The sequence below is a fragment of the Etheostoma spectabile genome, chromosome 5, assembly GCF_008692095.1.
Source record: "Etheostoma spectabile isolate EspeVRDwgs_2016 chromosome 5, UIUC_Espe_1.0, whole genome shotgun sequence".
Classification (NCBI taxonomy): domain Eukaryota; kingdom Metazoa; phylum Chordata; class Actinopteri; order Perciformes; family Percidae; genus Etheostoma; species Etheostoma spectabile.
This window is the reverse complement of record NC_045737.1, coordinates 36260620-36279273: the sequence shown is the minus strand read 5'-3', so window position 1 is coordinate 36279273 and position 18654 is coordinate 36260620. Positions and strand designations below refer to the sequence as shown.

Here is an 18654-nt window from a genome sequence, read left to right as displayed (position 1 = left end):
GGACTATGGTTACCTGGTCCTCAGGTCTCTGCAGGGTAAATCCAGACAGCTAGCTAGACTATCTGTCCAATTGAGGACTATGGTTCCTGGTCCTCAGATCTCTGCAGGGTAAATCCAGACAGCTAGCTAGACTATCTGTCCAATCTGAGGACTATGGTTCCTGTCCTCAGGTCTCTGCAGGGTAAATCCAGACAGTAGCTAGCTAGACTATCTGTCCAATCTGAGGACTATGGTTACCTGGTCCTCAGATCTCTGCAGGGTAAATCGCAGACAGGTAGCTAGACTATCTGTCCAATCTGAGGACTATGTTACCTGGTCCTCAGGTCTCTGCAGGGTAAATCCAGACAGGTAGCAGACTATCTGTCCAATCTGAGGACTATGGTTACCTGGTCCTCAGATCTCTGCAGGGTAAATCCAGACAGCTAGCTAGACATATCTGTCCAATCTGAGGACTATGGTATCCTGGTCCTCAGATCTCTGCAGGGTAAATCCAGACAGCTAGCTAGACTATCTGTCCAATCTGAGACTATGGTTACCTGGCCTCAGATCTCTGGGCGGTAATCCAGACAGCTAGCTGACTATCGTCCAATTAAGTTTTCTGTTGCACAACTAAAAAAAATTTGAACATACACATGTTCCCCAAAACAGTTCCTTCCTGAGACTGTTGTGCAGCGGCACCGTGGCTCCATCCGGCGCTGGAGTCCCCCAATACGACTGTATGGTTTAAAAAATGCCAAAGCTTGTTGACAATGCAATGAAATTCTGTGTAACTAGCCAGACCCTCCTTCTCAGCGCTGTGGAGGAAGGTCCAACAATGTGAGATACATATGAGTTGAAAGCGCATTACTTTTCGTAGGTAAGTAAAAGCAGTGAATAAGAACAGCCTGTAGTTGGGATTTGTTGGGGTTCTGTATATTAGCGTGTGTCTAGACCTACTCATTGTAAAGTGATTACTTCTGTTATGGTTTGACACTATAAATGAAATGAATATAATTGATATTTTCTTGTTGCAGTATTTGCATCATGTCCTCTGAGGGCTAATATGTCGCATGCTTGCTTCCTCTGCTTTACATTTCATATTCATGTCAAGACACCTTGTTGCATTTTTGCTTATTTTCTGTTTTTAGCATCCCTTTTGCTCTACATGACTAATAAAAGGGAAGCTGAATATCTAAATCAAGACCAGCACTTGTTCCTGCTCAGTATTTTCAGTATCTCTGGTTACTTAAGGATCGATTCCCAGCCATCTTTGTCCTTTTTGCTTCCTGCACTACTATCAATCCTTTCATATCCAATGTCCCTTTTTCTAAAAGTTTTTGGTTGTTGGGCCACCTGTCAACTGGCAATATATTAAAGCTCTCTGAAGAAAGTGATGGAGTGAGGAGAATAGGGCAGCGTCCCAGCACAATAATACATGGGCACGGCAAGCGTTTTTACCAGCATGGTTACACACCACAATACCAACATACCACACACACACATCCAGCAGTCACACAACCCCCCTACCCCGATCGCATCCCACCCGTTGTTATATCAGTCAATTCCGTAATTTCTATTTCCTCCTCTTAATCACTCTGCTCCCAGTCTCCAGGGCTCCTCATGGAGTGAATTACACACTGGAGCACTGTGCCAATTACAGTAAGTGAAATCCCCAACAGGGAAATATAACTGCAACACATGAGCAGCTCCCTGCGACCAGCAATCTTCCTCCTCTCTCGCTCTCTCGCTCTATCTCCTCTCTCCGTCCTTCCTCTCCTCTCTCGCAACTTACCAGTCTGTCTCTCGCTATATCCACTGTCCTGTGATCGCCAGCTGACTGTATCGTGTTTGGAGGATGTGGATGTGGACCTCAATCAATTCAAATTCATTCATTTGGATTTCATAGAGTATCAAATCACAACAAGAGTATTCTACGAGACCACTTAACAGATAGAGCAGGTCTAGACCACACTCCAGATTTTACAAGGACCGCAAACAGTTCCAAGTAGTTTCCCCAGAGCAAGCAACAGTGTCGCGACAGTGGCGAGGAAAATTCCTTTTAGGCAGAAACCTCGGTCAGACCCAGACCAGGACCATACCCAGACCCAGGCTCTTGGAGCGGTGTTGACGACCGGTTGGGATTAAAATAAACCTCAAGCCTCAAACCCTCTAATCTCCTCTAATATGTATATGAATGAGTGAATGGGTATATTAAAATAAGGGCTGTGTGTTGTGAGTGTGTGGTGTGTGAGGTGTGAGTGCAGTGTGTGAGGTGTGAGTGTGTGAGTTTGTGTGTCTTGAGCAGGCATTTCTGTTGGGTGTGAGTGTAATGCGTAGAGGTTTTGTGGATTGGGAACATTTGTGTGTGTGTGGGTGTGTGTGTGTGTGTGTGTTGGTGTGTGTGTGTGTCGTGTGTGTGTGTGTGTTGTGTGTGTGTTGTGTCCTTTCCTCCGTGCGCAGCAGTGGGGCGGTTTGAGAGGATCACGTCGAGTTCCCTGTCTTCAAGCACCCGACATTAGTACAGGCCAACCGTTAGCAGAGGAGGAAACCCCTTCCTCTCTCTCTCTCACCTCCTCGAATGCCTCCCTCCTTGTTTCTGACTCAGAAATGTTCTCCATCTTTTTCAACATTAAACTTTATTCTGTCACTCTAAAACATGGTCTCATGTTTTCTTCGTAGTGGGTCAAATCTAAGCTCCACGTTGATTTGTTAGGCCTTCAACGCTTTCCAAAAACCATCTTTACAAAACTCATACTGTGCTGCCAAGCACTGTTCAAACCCATAAATGGATGGAGAAATACTCAAGGACAAGACTCTTTACATAAATAGGTTTTAAATGATGCCACCATTGATGTGACTAGGCAGAGCAAAAACCATTGGCATCTTTAAATTGAATTTTCCGCCATTGTAGACTAGTGGATAGGCCGATATATTGGGCCAAACATTTTGCCGATACCGGCTGGCTGTCGTTTGCCGATAGTTTTTTTCCCGCATTATTTAGCAGACAGTCCGTCGCTGTGTTGCTGGAGACGCTACAGCTGACTGCGAACCATCACCGCCCCTCCACCACTAGCACACGCAGTCTTAAATTACAATCAACGCACTTTATCACCAATCGGCTACTGCTTAGGTTTGAGTGTTGTTTTACATTATTTAAACGTTTTGAACAAGGGAACATTTTGATTACTTATTATATCTGTCTTACAAATGTCAGCAAAAGCACCGGCCATCATCAAGGCTGTTTTGGAGATGTTGAGTAGCCTTTCACCCTTGCACCAGTAACCCATCCATAGGTGCACATTGCCACATAATTTGGGTGATATAGTATGATATATGTAAGATATTGCAGAAGTGACACTGATCTGGTTTTGTTCATTAATTTTTAAAGAAATGGCAAAGCAGATTCCGAAAAACAAGCAGGAGGCAGTTGTTTACAATCTTATGATGTAAAATTGAGGAGCAAAGCAAGCGGTATCCGCAGCCCGTATTGGCTTAGGCTGAAAAAAAAAACAATCACATATCAGTTGATCTAATACTGACTGCCGGAAAACAGATACAAATGATTCAAATTAAGAGATTCCTGAGAATTTTCTGCAAACAAATGGCAGCGCAAACACCCGAACGAGGTGAGGTGCACGGACACAACATGCAGTAACTGTATCCAAGAAACAACTTTCCAATGAATGCAGGGAATCGATAAACCAGAGTGAGTTGTATAAATTCTTGTTTTTATCATGGCAGCAATCCCTTTATTTGGTAAGCCTGTATATACAGTTCCCCCCACTTATAGAGTTAACAGTGTTAGAAAAGCTCGTGGTTCTCCCAGCGGCGCAGTCCATTACAGATCAGAGCGCGCGAGCCAAAGCGCCTCTTGCCGTCTGGGGCTCGATGCACGAGCCAGACGCTGCCTTTGGGTTGGGTTCTCAAAAACCTATGACACCTGAGTGAATGGCGAAGCTGTTCTGAGATGATCGTCTCCGGCTTTCTTTATTTCATGCTGAGAATCCAATTACGTGTTCAATTTTGGGAGACAAAACAAATTATGCTACCCATTGTAAATTCTCTTCGTATAACATATTATCTTTTTGTCATAACCCACATTGAAGGAGTAGGTGTTAATTTCGTTTTAAATGAAGTTTTATCGCCATGTATCCAAGAATCTCCATTTACTCCAAGAAAATGCAATTACTGAGATGAACAATGTGATGGCGAGTGTTGGTTTGTTTCAGTTATTAAGTATGCACCTCTTAACTACTACGTTTTGGTTTAAAAATCATATAACATTTTGCTACGTTTTACACCTTGCTTACGCCCATGGACATGGCCAGTACGAGCACTTGAAAGTCGCAGCAGAAGACAGCGCCGATGTCGGGTCACTTTATACGCAGAATGTTTAAGTTTTTGGCTCGATGTGCCACTGAGCAAATACTTAATGAAGGGCCACGCCTCTAACCACTGTGTTCCAGTTTTTAAAACATCAAAGTTTCTCGTGTATTGAAAGGGCTATGTGTAACTCGGCAGTTTGTTTTGATTCTAGGGGCTTGTGGAAAAAAGCGCAGCGGCGCACGAGCAAAAGGAAACAGGAAGCCTGAACAGCTCGAGTGGTTAACAGTATGCCAGGACTCGGCTGACTGGCAGGTCTCTCGAGTGAACTCAGGCTCTCTGGAGTGGACTTGCAGGTCTTCGGAGTCACTGAAGGTTCTCGGAGTGACTGCAGGTCCTAGAGTAACTGGCAAGTCCTCAGGAGTGGACTGCAGTTCTCTCCCAGTAACTGCAGGTCTCACAGTGACTGCAGGTCTCTCAGGTTAACTGGGCGGTCTCAGGTGACCTGCAGGGTCTCTCAGAGTGACTGCAGGTTCTCAGAGGTGACTCAGGTCTCTCAGAGTGACTGCAGGTCTCTCAGAGTTACTGCAGGTCTCAGAGTGACTGCAGGTCTCAGAGTGAATCTGTATCAGTTCGGTGACTGCCAGGACTGTCCAGCAGTACGCAGGTCTCTCACGCAGTACTGCTCACACAGTGATGCAGGTCTCTCCAGTGACTGCAGGTCGTACCCAGTGAACTGCAGGTCTCTCGAGTGAGGCCGGCAGTGTCTCTCCGGAGTGACTGCAGGTCTCTCGGAGTGACGTCTCCGAGGCTGAGGTCTCGCCTGGTAACTGATGGTTAAGATGGTATTCTTCCTATGGTGAATGAAGGCTTATCCGGACCAAGTAGGTATTGAATCAAATCAAAGCTTGACGTCCATGCTGCGCAGTTTCTGCTCTTGTTTAAAATTTTTCTTCTTCTTTAGTCAGTAGAAAAAGCAAGTCGGGATAGCCGTTAGCTCAACAAGCGCACCTCTGTCCAGGAGAAGACTGGCGGCTTGTGTTGCAACACCACGTATAAACATTAGGACGCTCTCATGACGTCACGCATTTGGCTCGCGCCAGCTCGGCTGCGGCTATGTGAAAAAAGGCCTTAAGTCATATAGTCCTAAATCCTATTTTGGTCTGCAGACAGAAAATCATTCATTTTCAATAAGGATAATAAGTTACATATGCAACGTCAGCATTTTAGCTACTTGGGATGTATCATTAGCTAAACTGCCCATCACTGTCGCTTGTGGCATGAAGCCAAAGCATTAAGAGATTGTTGCAACCAACGCCTAATGTTGAACATCTTCACTGGGGTGCCCAGAGGTCTAGTTGGTTAGAGCGGGTGACCCTTATGAGGGTCAGATTGGACAGATAGTCTAGCTAGCTGTCTGGATTTACCCTGCAGAGATCTGAGGTGCAGTTACCCATAGCGGAGTTTAGACAAAGTGGAAGTGGAACGTCATAGATATAGACCAATTCATAAATAAACCACATAATCATTAGCATAGGGAAGAGGTCAGGGTGGATGGATGGGACCAACAATCACAGAACTTTCCCCCAGGAGACTGCTGTTTGTGTCTTCTGCTTTCTGTTTGAAAACAAAAGACATCTATTTGAACTTACATACTTATTTGAACCCAAACATCGACCTTATAATAAACCTAACCTAGTAGTTTGGTCCTCTAAACAGGTTCTGCACTGCAGGGGCACTGATCGCTCGTGTTGCTAAACATTCGTAGTATAGTCCACAAAACTGTGCATAACCTTTCATAAAAAAAATATCTTAAAAACTATTTGTATGCATCTTTGTTTCCATCAATAGCGAATATAATTGTTCAGAAGTTTTCACTTCCACATGTGCAGCTGTAAAGTGGTTAAAAAAATTACGCAGGCTTTGAAAGTATGTCAAGGTCTGTGTGTGTGTGTGTGTGTGTGTGTGTGTGAATGTGTGTGTGTGTGTGTGTGTGTGTGTGTGCGCGCGCGTTGGCTTGCTTCTTGCAAACATTTCTGGAGAATCTGGTTTGGTTTTCACCTGGGCTGAATTTGCATCACTGAAGAACACTCACAGTGTCATGCAACTCTTAACTGCATTATCACGAATATTCAACACCGCTTTTGCTCAGAAACTTTAGTTATATTGCAATCTGAAGCTGTTATTAGTACTCTGATGACAGTAGCAGCTTTTGTCAGTGTAAGTCTTTTGTATATGTTTTGCATATCTGTTACGGGAGCCAAAATTATGACCGTCTATCTAATAGGCCGTTAGATTAAATGCCTGGAAACGTCCAGCAGACAGTTAACAGCACTGTTGCAGACGATTTACTAATGGATATCATTTGTTTTACATCCCAGGTTGATCGTAGCGTATTGAGAACTTCAGGTGTTGCGACACTCAACAGTGTGACACAAAAATGGTGAAGTGATTACAAGCTTGACCCACATTAAATGCGATCCACATGTCTGCCGTCTGTGAGGGATACACTGTGTTGTGATCACAGACAATAAAAGCCAGACATTAAAACCGATCTTCTTCTTGTTGTCTTTTCCTTTTTGTCCTCGGCCACAGGTCTGATGATTCCAGTCTTCTGTGTAGTGGAGCAGTCAGACGGAGGGATTCAGACGGACGGATGTGAGGGAAGAGAGGAGCATGCAGAGTTTGTGCTGGTCAGGAAGGATATTCTCTTCTCTCAGCTGGTGGAGACGGCTCTGCTGGCCCTCGGGTACTCCCACAGCTCGGCGGCACAAGCCCACGGTCAGTCAGAGAGACACTAATCTCGCATTGCCAGACCTTCCTCCACAGCGGACTCAGTAACGATGACTCTGCAAGAAAGTCTCAGGAAGGAGCTTGTTTTGGTGGAACGTGTACGTTCAAAGGTTGTTTTAGTCGTGCGAAAGAAAACTCAGATTGGACAGATAGTCTAGCTAGCTGTCTGGATTCACCCTGCAGAGTATCTGAGGACCAGGATACCATAGTCCTCAATTGGGACAGATAGTCTAGCTAGCTGTCTGGATTACCCTGCAGAGACTGAGGCCAGGTACAAGTCCTCAGATTGGACAAAGTCTAGCTAGCTGTCTGGATTCACCTGCAGAGATCTGAGTACCAGGTAACCTAGTCCCTCAGATGGACAGATAGTCTAGCTAGCTGTCTGGATTTACCCTCAGAGACCTGAGAACCAGGTAACCATAGTCCTCAGATTGGACATATAGTCTAGCTAGCTGCTGGATTTACCCTGCAGAGATCTGAGGACCAGGTAACCTAGTCCTCAGATTGGACATATAGTCTAGCTAGCTGTCTGGATTTCCCCTGCAGAGACTGAGGACCAGTAACCATAGTCCTCGATTGGACATATAGTCTAGCTAGCTGTCTGGATTTACCCTGCAGAGACCTGAGGACCAGGTACCATAGTCCTCAGATTGGACATATAGTCTAGCTAGCTGTCTGGATTTACCCTGCAGAGACTGAGGACCAGGTAACCATAGTCCCAATTGGACATAAGTCTAGCTAGCTTGCTGGATTTACCCTGCAGAGACCTGAGGACCATAACCCATAGTCCTCAGATTGACATTATCTATCTAGCTTCTGGATTTACCCGCAGAGACCTGAGGACCAGGTACCATAGTCCTCAATTGACATATCTATCTAGCTGTCTGGATTTACCCTGCAGAGATCTGAGGACCAGGTAACCATAGTCCTCAGATTGGACATATAGTCCTAGCTAGCTGTCTGTGTTTACCCTGCAGAGACCTGAGACCAGTAACCATAGTCCTCAATTGGCATATCTAGCTAGCTGTCTGGATTTACCCTGCAGAGATCTAGGACCAGGTAACCATAGTCCTCAGATTGAACATAGTCGCTAGCTTTCTGGATTTCCCTGCAGAGCACTGACCAGGTAACCATAGTCCTCAGATTGACATATAGTCTAGCTAGCTGTCTGGATTACCCTGCAGAGACCTGAGGACCAGGTAACCATAGTCCTCAGATTGGACATTAGTCATCTAGCTGTCTGGATTTACCCTGCAGAGACTGAGGACCAGGTAACCATAGTCCTCAGATTGGACATATAGTCTAGCTAGCTGTCCTGGATTTACCCTGCAGAGATCTGAGGACCAGGTAACCATAGTCCTCAGATTGGACAATGTCTAGCTAGCTGTCTGGATTTACCCTGCAGAGATCTGAGACCAGGTACACAGTCCTCAGATTGGACATATAGTCTAGCTAGCTGTCTGGATTTACCCTGCAGAGATAGGGACCAGTAACCATAGTCCTCAGATTGGACATATAGTCTAGCTAGCTGTCTGGATTTACCTGCAGAACCTGAGGACCAGGTAACCATAGTCCTCAGATTGGACATATAGTCTAGCTAGCTGTCTGGATTTACCCTGCAGAGACTAGGACCAGGTAACCATAGTCCTCAGATTGGACATATAGTCTAGCTAGCTGTCTCTGGTTTACCCTGCAGAGACTAGGACCAGGTAACCATAGTCCTCAGATTGGACATATAGTCTAGCTAGCTGTCTGGATTTACCCTGCAGAGACCTGAGGACCAGGTAACCATAGTCCTCAGATTGGACATATAGTCAGCTAGCTGTTCTGGATTTACCCGCAGAGACCTGAGGACCAGGTAACCATAGTCCTCAGATTGGACATAGATCTAGCTAGCTGTCTGGATTTACCCTGCAAGATCTGAGGACCAGGTAACCATAGTCCTCAGATTGGACATATAGTCTAGCTAGCTGTCTGGATTTACCCTGCAGAGACCTGAGACCAGGTAACCATAGTCCTCAGATTGGACATATAGTCTAGCTAGCTGTCTGGATTTACCTGCAGAACTGAGGACCAGGTAACCATAGTCCTCAGATTGGACATATAGTCTAGCTACTGTCTGATTTTACCCTGCAGACCTGAGGACCAGGTAACCATAGTCCTCAGATTGGACATAGGTCTAGCTAGCTGTCTGGATTTACCCTGCAGAGATCTGAGACCAGGTAACCATAGTCCTCAGATTGGACAGATAGTCTAGCTAGCTGTCTGGATTTACCCTGCAGAGACCTGAGGACCATGTAACCAAGTCCTCAGATTGGACTATAGTCTAGCTAGCTGTCTGGATTTACCCTGCAGAGATCTGAGGACCAGGTAACCATAGTCCTCAGATTGGACATATAGTCTAGCTAGCTGTCTGGATTACCCTCAGAGATCTGAGGACCAGGTAACCATAGTCCCAGATTGGACATATAGTCTAGCTAGCTGTCTGGATTTACCCTGCAGAGATCTGAGGACCAGTAACCATAGTCCTCAGATTGGACGATGTCTAGCTAGCTGTCTGGATTTAACCCTGCAGAGATCTGAGGACCAGGTAACCATAGTCCTCAGATTGGACATATAGTCTAGCTAGCTGTCTGGATTTACCCTGCAGAGATCGAGGACCAGGTAACCATAGTCCTCCAGATTGGACATATAGTCTAGCTAGCTGTCTGGATTTACCCTGCAGAGATCTGAGGACCAGGTAACCATAGTCCTCAGATGGACAGATAGTCCTAGCTAGCTGTCTGGATTTACCCTGCAGAGACCTGAGGACCAGGTACCATAGTCCTCAGATTGGACATATAGTCCTAGCTAGCTGTCTGGATTTACCCTGCAGATCTGAGGACCAGGTAACCATAGTCCTCAGATTGGACAATAGTCTAGCTAGCTGTCTGGATTACCCTGCAGAGATCTGAGGACCAGGTAACCATAGTCCTCAGATTGGACATATAGTCTAGCTAGCTGTCTGGATTTACCCTGCAGAGATCGAGGACCAGGTAACCATAGTCCTCAGATTGGACAATAGTCTAGCTAGCGTCTGGATTTACCCTGCAGAGACCTGAGGACCAGTAACCATAGTCCTCCGATTGGACATATAGTCTATGCTAGCTGTCTGGTTTACCCTGCAGAGATCTGAGGACCCAGGTAACCATAGTCTCAATTGGACATATAGTCTAGCTAGCTGTCTGGATTTACCTGCAGAGATCTGAGGACCAGGTAACCATAGTCCTCAGATTGGACATATAGTCTAGCTAGCTGTCTGGATTTACCCATCCGCTAACCCATCCGGCGGAATTTCCAACAGAAACTGGAAAATCTCGGAAATTAAAGGATAACCTTTGATATAAATTTACAGCTAAAATGTCCCAGTGTCTTACTGTTTTAAAGTTAAACAGGATCATACTCTAAATGGCATTGCATTCTGGAAGAAAATATTAATATTACATCGCTATCTGCGAATGTTACAAATTACAGATATTTACTGTTTTTTTTGTCAGTTTCCTGCGGCGTGGCTATGGCGACCAGCCACGCTTGCCTCACGCATGAGGCAATACTAAATCTGAAATGGAAAAAGGAGGACTGATTACCTCTTGGCTGGGGTTTTTTTCTTTGTCATTAATAAAACACTGTAACATGCAGAATAAAACCAACTTATAAAAGCAGATTAAAGACTTTGTCTGGTAGGTATTTGCTCAGACGCTTTGTGTTTTTAGTGGAGATAAATTGAAATAATAATAAGAAAGAAAACAGAAGAAGCTGTAGCTAGCTGGAGAAGCAATGGCAGTAGAGATGGCATCCAGCTTCAAACAGAGAATCCAATAAATTGAACCATTACTAACTTTAAAGTTGTTTGGCTTGGCAAGAAAATACATTGAAACAGTAAAATATCCAAGGTCAAGCCGCCTCTTTTTGTTAGTATGAAGAGGGTTTTAATCAAAAGCATTATTAATAGTCATGATTTTCCAACCTCCAAGTGCCACTCTGTGTAAACTATGGTGCTACTGACTCAGAATTAAATACCGTGCAGCTTAGGGGTCAGGACGAGAAGGATCCTTGAAAGGAGACGCTCCCTCTAATCAACGTCCTGAGAAAGAAACTGAATGTGAGACTGTGACCCAGTACTGTTTCACTGGCAATAAGCACAAGAATGTTTAAAAAACACAACTAAGACACAGACAGAGCCTGTAAAAGTCATTACACACACACAACAAAGAGCTGGACGGGAATGTCGCCGTAAGACAAAAATACATTGTGCGTTTGTGTGTGTGTGTGTGTGTGTGTCTGTGTGTGTGTGTGTGTGTGTGTGTGGTACGTCCAGTAGTGGAGAATTTTATGAGCAGAGGGAAAAGAAAACTCTGTAATTTACTGCTGCACACATGGTAGTCATCTGCAACAGGACAGTGTCATTTACTGCTGTCTTTTCTCAAGTATGCGGAAAATGCCATCTGGGGAAGTTGCCTCACATCGATATAAAATGGTAACAACAGAGTGACAGTAAGCAACAAGGCTATAGCAATCGACTGCAAATGGTGGGAGATCCTCATCTGTTTGACATCTCGATCCAGAGAGAGAGAGAGAGAGAGAGAGAGAGAGAGAGAGAGAGAGAGAGAGAGAGAGAGAGAGTGTGTGTGTGTGTGTGTGTGTGTGTGTGTGTGTCATCTCCACCAAGTCTCGTTTGAATCAAGTCTGCATACTCATGAGTGTGAAGATGTGTTTCTAACGTGTAGAAGATTGTGTGTGTGTGTGTGTGTGTGTGTGTGTGTGTGTGTGTGTGTGTGTTCTCCAGTCTCATAAAACACACTGCTCCAGGTAATCCCTTTACTGCCTCAAGGCCAGCAGCCTTATCAGACCGGCAGCCCACCTGACACCGCCCGTGTACTCTCGACCTTAGTTAGGTACTACAAACTTGGATCAAGTTATCCTGAATTTAAACCTGAAATCAGACTCCTGTAACTCAGAGTAACTACATCTACTGAAAGGCAGGGTTGGTACCTATTCCCAATATACACATTTTATTATGTATGGCTTGACATGGATTTTTATACCCCAAATTAATTTACGTAATCAACAACACAATGCGACAGCGTTAAAGAGTAACTTAAAGGTCCCATGTTATGCTCATTTTCAGGTTCATACTTGTATTTTGGGTTTCTTCTAGAATATGTTTACATGCTTTAATGTTTATAAAAAACACATCGATTTCAGGCCCAGTTTCTGAATACGGTCTGTGTGCATTTCTCTGTGGAATGACTGTTTTGATACTTTTACAGTATTTATACAGCACCTCGACCTGCTATATAATAGAAAAAGACATGGAAATTTGAATTTTTACAATATGGGACCTTTAAGACACGGCTGAAAAGCACTGTCTCGTTGCCTTTATCAGATAAAAGAGTCAAGCCTGTGACACCTTTAACCACACCCAACCGTGACATCACCCTGAAGGACACCTGCACGTCCAACCCTTTCTCACTCCGAACTCGTAAAATACGGATGTTTGAACAGTGGCTGTCAGCGTCTAAAGGGACGAAAAGGTCGCCCTTCAGTTTGTTTGTATAACGTACTGGGAGAGCAGCAGCTACACGGGGGTTTAGAAAGTAGAATGTGAGGGGGGAATTCTGCATAGTGAGTTTGGTGGGGGTGGTGGATGGGTCAAACACAAGACTTTCACCCAGGGAACCGAGGTTAGTCTCCCACGTGGTAAAGTCACGTTCTTCTTTAACCGTTCTGTTATTCCTGCAAGTCACAGAAGCGTAAGCCCGCCCACGACCTTGTCCTAAACTCAACCGTCCCATTATTCCCGCGTCATGGAGACGTAAGCCCACCCACGACCTTTTCCTTAACCCAACAGCGTCAAGAGGGACGGCAATAGTCCCGACCAAGCCCATTTGGATAGAACTAAACTTTGGCATCAATAGCAACAAAGGCACCTGACCAAGCGTCCTCATTTTACAAGATGGGATGTGTGGCACGTCCTTGCAGCCAGCTGAGACGGTGGACCGTAGAAATATTAAAGACGTGTTCAGTAACTTGTTAAAAAGGTCACCTGTGCTTTATCTCTGAATGCAAATCATGCCAAATGTGTTACTATTACTGGTCCTTCCAGTGTAACTATATATATACACACACACACATACACACACTGTATTTATTGCAGATCTTTCTTCTTGTTTCTTTTGGTTGTAAAATTCAGAACTGCAATTGACAGCCTGTTAAAGCGAGTTAGAAACATAAACAACATGCAGATGCCCATTATCCTGCAGTGATGGCTGAAAACAGCCCACTAAATTGCACGCCGAGTGTTTGCTACGGTTTGCAGATGAATGCCATTAGTAGCACTTTTAGCCTCAATGTTTTTGCCAAGTATCAAGGGGAGGTTTTCCTCTCTGTGTCTCTCTGTGTCTCTCTCTGTCCCGTCTGTCTCAGCAGTGTATGTGGAGAACAGTGAGCCACATCGGTCCTCTTTTCACATCAATGCACTCCCCGCTAACAGCACCACACCAGGGGCTTCAAAGGCAAGACTAAACGGGACATCACAACTTAAAAACAATACTCTGAGAAATGACTTGAGCACTGTTTACTTCCAGTGTGTTTGTGTGTGTGTGTGTGTGTGTGTGTGTGTCTGTCTTGTAAACTCAATTTAACCCTTGTAAGGTTGCATTTGCTCACACTAAAGTTCACGTACACTCGGCATGGAATACCGTGTAGTCATGCAGTATCACAGACAAAACACGCACACACTTCCCCCGAGCTTCTCTCAAATGAATACTTTTTGTTTTTAAAACAAGCGTTTATGTTAAATGAATAATTTCTGGCTTAAATTATACATTTTTTTCCCTTGCGGTCCACAACCAAAATTACACAGAGTCCCAGCTATTTTCTCCCTGTTTGAATTGTGTCCTGCATTCTTGTGTCCCAGCGGTGTATTTAAAGTCCCCGCCGAGGACCACGGCCTTTCTTTAATTAGCTTAGCCCAGTAATTAACTGGGAGATATTGTTTATTTCAATTATAAGGGTCTGAAGGCTTTTATAGAATGGATGGGAGCAGACCTGTACTTTAAGTCTTTAGCCAAGAGCAGTTAACACTGGTCAGTGAGAGCGAGAGCATTGTTGCAGTGCCACGTCTTGCAGGCCACAAAGGGTCACTGCTGCAAACCTCGTCAGCAGTTCACTGGACATCAGAGTCTTAAATCCTGGTTCTAGCAGTCTTCCTTTACTTTAGAGCTGCAAAGATTAATCGATTAAGCGATAAGTTGTCAACCATAATATTAATCGCCAACTGTTTTGATAATTGAATAATCAGTTTGTGTCATTTTTGTGAGAGAAAAAGTACACATTTTCTCTGAAAAAGCAAAAAAACTACAAACATGAGTACTATTTCTTCTGCGCATACAGTTTCCGAGTGTAGTTTGGTAGAAAGACCAATGCAGACTGATAATTAGCACTACAGGTCAGAGAAAAATTATGTATTTCTGATTTGGGGGTGAACTGTCCCTTTAAGAATGATCAGTATTCCCCAAGACAAGTCAGTTGAACTTTGTGTGTAAAATCAGTGGAGTGCCCCTTTAAAACACAACCAAGTCAATTGTATTTGGAAAAGAAGACATTATTTTATCACCCTAACTAACGATCCATTGTAATCAGCCATCACAGACTTGGTTCAACATTGAGGCTCTTGTGCTATTTGTGCACATTTTACATGTAAAATGTGGGATTAAGGCCAACCACAGGGGCGTGTTCCCTTTCAGTTTTTACCTCAGGGTTGAGTGTTTTTAGATGATCCCTTTGTGGCATCGGACTTTGTCGTACTGATGTTCCCAGATCCCAGCAATAAAACCATGAGTTACCTGTTGTAAAACAAGCACAGGTATAAACGTTACAAAATCCTTTATCTTGGATTTTGCTCTGCCGCTTTAAACCACCAGGCAAGTGGTCTTCTACAAAACGACAGAGTGAGCTAAAACGACAAAGCTGAGGATATAAACGAGCCAAATGGATTTTCCCCAACAACTCTAAGGGCCCTATTTCAACGGTCTAAGTGTACGGCGTGAAGCGCATGGCGCAGGTGCGTTTAGGGCGTGTCCAAATCCACTTTTGCAAGATGGACGGCGGAAAAAAGGGTTCATGTGTCGGACGCATTGTTCAAAAGGGTTGTGCTTAGTGTCTTAGTATGCAAGATAGGGCCCACAGTGTTCTTATTTGTGGCTTTTTACTAATCAATCTAATGATAATTGACCATTAATGAAGACAAATCCTGCATAATGTACGCCTCATTAGAAAGTTGCAGACTTTTTTTTAAGTATGTCACATTAAAACTCCTAACAAGCCTGAAACACTTTTGTTACCTCGGCGGAGGGTTTCAACCTTGTGCACGTTTTCTTTACCTTTTTACAGATGAATATTTCAGAAGCGTTTCGGCTAAGAGGAGAACTCCCTAAAATATCCGCATGGCAGACTGTCATCAAAGAGGAGTTCCTCAGGGTGCAGTGATGAGTGACAGGCTTTAGTCAGGTGTTTGGGGTTTCCCTAAGTGTGAGCCAGAGGCGGGAGCTGGAACCAGTTTGGAAGAAGCCTTGCATGCGTGTGCAGGCTGCTGCGACCATTAAGATTTACGTATTCCAACACGGAACAATGGGACTACTGTGTGCACACGTGTATGTGCCTGTGTGTGTGTATGTGTGTGCCTGTGTGTGCGTGCGTGCTTGCACACAACACCCAGGCTTCCTGCAGGCATGTGCGAGTGTTGGCGAGAGGAGTCAGAGACATCAGTGTGTGTTTGTGTATGGATTCTCCTTTGTGCGGATGGGCACACTCAGACATGAGCCAAGCCACCAGCCGGCCACATAAAAGCGTGTCTCTGGGAGGTGGAATTTTAATGTGGAAATGGGAACAATGATTTCTACTTTTAAATGTGGACAAGAAACAGAGCACATTGAACAGCAGACCAAAAAAATGATGGATCAATTATTAATGCATTTACCGTCACACTGTGAGCGTGTGAGTGTGTGTTTGAGTGTGTGTGTGTGTGTGTGTGTGTGTGTGTGTGTGTGTGTATACTAGCATGCGAGCGGGTTGATGTACATGTCCACTTCACTGTGTGCTGCCATGTGTCCTCTGTGAGTCTGTGTTTGTCTGCTTATTCACGCGTTTGCTTCCACCTAACTTGGCATTAGCAAAATTGTTGTTATTTTCAGATGCTGCATGGAGTGTGTGTGTGTGTGTGTGTGTGTGTGTGTGTGTGTGTGTGTGTGTGTGTGTGTGTGTGTGTGTGTAAAAGAGACAGACAGAAAAAAACAATAGAAAAGAATGTGCGTTCAGTTTTTCCCTCTGTCATAAAATGATCTTTAGTACTTTCTTCCATCTCTTTAAAATGCCTTTCATTACATCTTCCTTTACAATAAAAACACACAAAACTCTTGACACTCGTTGTCCAAAGTGCAATATTTCACATAATAGTTTTAGACATTTATGTGAAACTCTAATTTAAAAATTTAAAATTGATGATTTTACATTCAATGACATTAAATTGAATCTCCACCATACATTAATTTTAAAGTGCACAATATCTGAAAATCATAAATGTGTAATATCTTAAAACCACGCGTGTAAACACTTCTGACATGTGAAATGATCTTCCACATTTAAAAAGAGTACTGTTGTGTGAGCACTTTTTACATAAGTAGATTAAATGTAGATTTTTTTCACATATACTGTTTATGACATTGCTTCCTTTAAAAATAAAGAAAACCAAGCTTTCATATTGAAAAAGAAGATTTTAATGTAGCACAGATGACTCAAAACTAAAAAATAAATGTTATAATATAGTTATTTGGTTCAGTTTGGGTTCTTAAATGTTGCCACGGTGGTCTTCTGTTCCTCTGGGGGTCTGCCCAGCCCCGAGGGGTCAGAATCCGTTCACTTCTTAGAGGATTAAATGATGCTCCCCCTGTACGACCGGATAATCAAGAACACAGCTCGGCCTGACGGGATTCAAAGATATAACTGAGATATAAACACAGTGGAAGAGAACAAAAAGGAAAGAGAGAGGAAGATCAGAGGGGTCTGGGTAAAAGAGACGTCTAAAGAGAGGAAAAAGAAAAGGAGAGAGGGCGATATGGGAGAGAGGGAGAGAGGGGGGAACAAGGGGACAGAGAGAAAGAGAGAGACTTCTCAGGCCCCGTCTGGAGCTCATTTCGAGGATAGTAATGCGATTAGCTTTGTTTAGTTTTCACAGCTCCATCCAGTCCTCATGGAAAACCTCTGAGCGTATCAACGAGTAGGTGAAGTGCGCGTGTGTTTGTGTAATATGCCTTTTTTGGAGTATTATTCCTTTTTCGAGTCCTGATATTTTTCCTAAAGAAATTCAGCTAGAGATATTAACATACATGACTACACTGAAATAAGAAACGCCTACTAATTCACACGCAATTAGACATAGAAAGCTCTTTTTTCAGTCGGTAATTTGGGATGATTTTTGGCGGCTGACATTGACCCCAAAATATCAGTTAAACTACAACACAACCCATTAGAAGGTAGCATTTGTTGCAGGATAATATTAGGTCAATTGCATGGGTACTTGTGAATATGAGCAGTTATTCAGGACATTGTTTCAGTAAAGGCAAGGAAAGATGCTGATAGATTCATTTTAAAATATACTTTGTTATATTTGGGTGGTAGATACATATCGCAAAACTTTGAGGTCCAATATGTAATATTTTTACTGTAATAAATCAAAAAATGACCGCAATAAATCATCGGATATTAAGGATACACGCCAAGTTGGAATCGTTTCTGACAACAATGCTAATGCCTGTGTTTTCTCCTTTTGCAATTTCCGTTCCGTGATGTAATGTCTGTGTTTTGTGTGTTGTTATCAACTGTCTAGTCTGACAGCCGGGCCGGGCCAGGCCGGGCCAGGCCAGATCTACCTGTAAAAACGCAAACCCGGCGTGCTACGGCGGTAACGTTAGTACAGACATGAAAGAAGCAAACAAACGGACAGGATCAACAGAGATAGATTCCACCCGACCTAAAAAGACGGCATGTTTCTAACAGTTGCGTGACCAGAGACGAAACAACCCCGGGTAAATATTGGAGACATATTTAAAAGATCGAGACAGCTTAGAGCCCAAAATAACGCAGACTTGGCTAATTTCCCCCTGAACAAGTAAGCATTAGCTTCAGGTTAATTTATCACGACAACAAGGGACAGTTATTTTATTTCATTTCAACATTCATGTCCTCACTTTGAATTATGTAGCTAGAGTACCCAAGTCTGTTACTCGCAAAAAAACAAACCAACACAGTGTCTGTAGCCGACATTGATTTGTTAGGATTTTAATGTGTAGCGGTGAGTTATTCTAAACAAGGAAGTGTGTCTGTCCGTCAGGTGGAGGCGACAGCGAGGTTGTTGTGTTCCTAGTGTTGTTGTGTCTGTCAGTCGGGTCCAGAGCTCTGCATGAGCAGACCGTCAACACAGCCAGCAGAAGCTAACGTTAGCTACTCCGCTGCGCTGTGAAG

At 43.9% G+C, this 18654-nt stretch overlaps 1 protein-coding gene across 4 annotated transcripts in view; it reads left to right on the top strand.

Annotated features, from left to right (window-relative positions):
* satb2 (SATB homeobox 2) overlaps positions 1-18654 on the top strand; it is an 83047-nt gene that overhangs the window by 31357 nt on the left and 33036 nt on the right. For all 4 annotated transcript variants that reach the window (XM_032515241.1, XM_032515243.1, XM_032515240.1 and 1 more), the window contains exon 3: positions 6898-7083. In XM_032515241.1, coding sequence (XP_032371132.1) covers positions 6898-7083 — 186 coding nt within the window. The remainder of the gene's footprint in view (positions 1-6897; positions 7084-18654) is intronic.